Source organism: Octodon degus, unplaced genomic scaffold (genome assembly GCF_000260255.1).
Source record: "Octodon degus isolate 3935 unplaced genomic scaffold, OctDeg1.0 scaffold00001, whole genome shotgun sequence".
NCBI classification, from domain to species: Eukaryota; Metazoa; Chordata; class Mammalia; order Rodentia; family Octodontidae; genus Octodon; species Octodon degus.
Window position 1 is genome coordinate 27,284,641 of NW_004524577.1, and position 4,137 is coordinate 27,288,777.

At 42.7% G+C, this 4,137-nt stretch overlaps 1 protein-coding gene across 1 annotated transcript in view; it reads right to left on the minus strand.

Annotated features, from left to right (window-relative positions):
* The window catches only part of Nln (neurolysin), a 123,226-nt gene extending 119,115 nt beyond the window's left edge, over window positions 1-4,111 (minus strand). The window contains exon 1 of the mRNA XM_023706035.1: window positions 3,911-4,111. Within this exon, the coding sequence (XP_023561803.1) occupies window positions 3,911-3,951 (41 nt within the window). The 5' untranslated portion in view covers window positions 3,952-4,111. The remainder of the gene's footprint in view (window positions 1-3,910) is intronic.
* Between the last annotated feature and the right edge of the window lie 26 nt (window positions 4,112-4,137).

Consider the following 4,137-nt stretch of genomic DNA (forward strand, 5'->3'; position numbering starts at 1 on the left):
GCGGTCCCTGTGCTTTGCCAAGCTTGTTCCAAGTAGGTGCTTTAGACCACTGAGCCATCTCTCCAGCCCCTGGAAGAGGTTTTAAAGAAAAAAAAAAATTTTTTTTTTTCCTGCAGAACCAGGGATTGAACCCAGACCCTTGTGCTTGCCAGGGAAGCACCTATCCCACTGAGCCATCTTCCTGGCCCTTAAAGAAAAATTTTAAACTATTTATTTATTTATTTGGTACAGGGTCTCACGAAGCAGCTTGGACTCATGGTGATCCTCCTGTCTCAGCCTCCCCAACACTGGGATTACAGGCGTGTGCCACCATGCCTGGTTTTGGTGGCCCGCAATGTGCAGGGAAGGCTCAGCATGCAGTACCGGGGATCAAATCCAGGTCCTTGTGCTTGTCAGGCAGGAGCTTAGACCACTGAGCTACCTCTCCAGCCCTGGAAGAGATTTTTGAAGGCTCTAAACAATTGGTATTTCTGGATATGTAGGTTGTATGTGCGTATTTTTCACATTTTCTTTTTTGTGTCATTACTTTTTGTTTTCTATACAGAATATGTATAACTGTAACTTTAAAACCAAGCTTCTTTTATTGATAGAGAAAATTAGGGCTATTACAACTATATGTGACCTAACACGGTTGAACAGCCCTTATTGTTTCTGTGACCATGTCATCCATTCTGTATAAGACATTAAATTTTGCTTAAGTCACCTGCTGCACAATCTAGATGAGGCAGAAGAGAAATTCTTCCGGTTTAATTCCTATGGCAGCATAAAATTAGGGGAAAAAACCTTATATATAATTTAGTCTAGTCTTTTTCACTTTACAAAATAAGAAACTTGAGAAGTCCAATGGGGCCAGACACGATACACATCTGCAATCATAGCTACTTGGGAGGCTGAGGCAGGAGAAATTCAATTTTGAGCCCAGCTTAAGAGATTTAGTGAGATTCTGCCTCAAAATTGAAAAAAAAAAAGGGGGATGAGGATATAGTTTAGTAGTATGGTACTTGCCTAGCGTGAGCAAGACCCTGGGGTTCAATCTCCAGCACTATGAAAAAATTGTGAATTTTATTAAATCTCAACCCTTTAGTGTATCTTTGTGACCACTTGTGCTGCGTAAGCTGAATTCAGTGGTTGCTCAAAAGATATGGCTATTGAAATTCAGAGGACTTGTGTGATTGAATAATTTGCCTTTTTTTTCTTCACGTAATACCAACTTTACTAGATCAAACAATTGACACGCAAATCATAATTATCTTGATTTAGGTATCTGACAAAATTCTGTAAAAAATATAACAAGTAAAGCTCACTTCTGGGAAAATAAAAAACTGACAGTAGGTGTTACTAATGATAAAATGCCAGCTTTCAAGTGAAAATCAGAATTTTGGAAAATACTATTCCACAGTGACTATGACAGCAAATACTTAGAGACTCCTCTAAGACATATGAGGACATCCAAGAATGGGACTGTTTGATATTGAATAATGAAATATGTCAACATTAGGAAGGTCTATATGGGCCTATATAACATACTGAACCACTCATTTCTAAGTGATTTAAATTTAAAATCATGTATGAATAGGAGATCTACTCAAAACATAAGCTGTATCAATTGAGTTTATGGCATCAGATTCTACTTTGCAAATAAACTTTAGAGCCAGGGAGATAGCTCAGTGGGATAACTGCTTGCTGGGCAAGAGCAAGGACTTGTGTTCAATCCCTGGTTCTGCAAAAAATAAATAAATAAATAAATAAACTTTAGAAAACTATAATTGGCTGAATATGCTGTGATATTAAAGAGTATCTGTGACTTTATTTGTAGAAGCTACTGAAGGGCTGAGAACACAGCTCGGCAATGTAAGTGCCTGCCTGGCAAGCGCAAAGACCTGGATTTGATCACTGGTATTGTATGATGTTTGGGCACTTTGCCAAGCTAGCTATCAAGGCTGGGTGTGGCGGGGCACACCTGTAATCCCAGTGCTGGGGAGGCTGAGACAGGAGGATCACTGTAAGTCTGAGCTGTGTAGCGAGACCCTGTATCAAATAAATAAATAAATAAATAAATAAATAGCTTAAAAAAGATACTTTCTCCATATGTAAGCATAAGGCAGGATTTCTACATTTTTTTTCCATACTGGGGATTAAACACAAGGTTTTCACAATGAGTTATATCCCTAACCTTTTATAAATACTTTGAGACACAGTCTTGTTAAATTCTTGTTCCCTAGGCTGGGCTTGAATTTGTAATACTCCTCTCGTGGTCTACCAGAGAGCTCGGATGATAGGTATGCACCACCATACTTGGCTCTTGCTCTTCTAAAAGCAAAACAAAATACAGCAATAGATTAGATACAGAAGCAGATGTAAGAAGCAGGATATCCTGTATTAAGTCGTACATTTATTAGTTTTGCAAAAATGTAAAACAGTATTGGACAAAACTGGAAGCCAGCCAACGCACTGCTGATGAGAATGTAAAAATGGTACAGCCAGAGTTCAAAACAGTATGGCGCTTTTTCAAGATATCAGACATAGCATTAATAAATGATCCAGCAATTTCCACTTCTAGACATAGCTCACAAAGAAAAAAAAAAGCAGAGATTCAGGTATTTGCACTCAAATAATCACAGCAGTATTGGGAAGAGTCAAAAGGCAGAAGCAGCCTATGTCCATTGATGAATGGATCAACAACATATTGATTAATGTATGAAGTATTGTTTTAGAAACAGTTTCTAAAGACGTTCTATTTTAATTTCTGGTAAATACAGACACACATAACCCATATGCACAGAAGTTCTTAAGTCCTGAGACTAAAAAAGTTAAAGAACTGCTGTTTTAATAGAAAATTTGGTCTCTTTTCTCACACCTGCATCATGTGAATGCCTTCATCTGTTGGCATAGCTTCGTTGAAAACTATACCACTTCTGGCTTGGAGAATGGCAAAAAATGAAAAATGGCAGCCTAAAATATAGTTACAGTCATACATTAACTCTATAATGACCATTGTTCTGGATGCGCAGGAAGTACAAAGATTCAGTAACACAAAGCTCCCCACAGACCAGTGGCTCTGTACAATGGCAAGCTGTGAAAGCTTAAATGCTGACACTGTATATTCCAAAGTAGTTTTGTAAGTATCTAGCAGGAAACAAACCTTTCCTTTTTTCTATTTAATCTTTGGATTTACAGCTGTGGATAGATTTGGGAATGGGGTGGCGGCGGCATTGTTTCCTAAAAATCAGAGCATCTCTGCAAAGAATTCAATTTTCTCACCATCTTGCTACTGGTCTGTTGCAGAGGGGTGTGGTTAGAAAGCTAGGAAGCAATCCAAAACAGCAGCCACGGCTGCCCAAAGCTGTGTCCAAAGAATAATAGTGAGCCAAGTCAATTTGCCGGGACAAGAAGCAGAGTATTAAAAAAAAAAAAAAAAAAAAAAAAAATTAAGGAAATTCGAAAGCATGGGCGGAAGTAAACGGCAAAGGCAAGGTGGTTTCATGTACATATAAGAAAGGATTAGAATACTAATGTGGTGCACGATGAACAAACGAGAATTGTTATGCTTGGGTTCAGAGCTGCGGCACTTCTAATGCCAGGTCTGCAGTGTCGGATGAGGGGGGCGGGAGCATTTTCAAGCCCAGCTCTTCGTTCTGCATTATTTGGTTTGGGTCTGCCAGACCGGTCTTGTCGACTGCAACTGAGGCAGTCCCAAACAAAGGAGAATGAACGCCCTCCCGAGGGAACCGAGGAGGCAAAGGTGGCCCCAGGTGGCCGTTCAGGTGTCCCCAGCGGCCCAGCGTGCGCGCCGCGGGGAGGGTGGGCCCGAGGGGCGCGGCGGGCGCAGGAAGGCTGCGCCCGGGAGCCGAGCAAGGCCTGCGCGGGAGACCCGCCCCGCCCGCGGTCAAGGTTACCCGCGCGTGAGTACCTGTGGAGGCCTTGCACCGCCGAAAGGCACCGGGAGATCATGGGCACGCCGAGAGGCCAGGAGCGGCGGGCGCCGGGTCCTTCGACCTGGGGGGGAAGGCAGACGGCGGCGTCTGGTCCCTGGGAGTCAAACGCCGGTCTCGCTGAAGAGGCCACAGCGACAGCGACGACGGCCGGCCACACCAGCGCCCTCCCACGTGCGCAAGCCCCACGCCGGCGCCCGCTGCG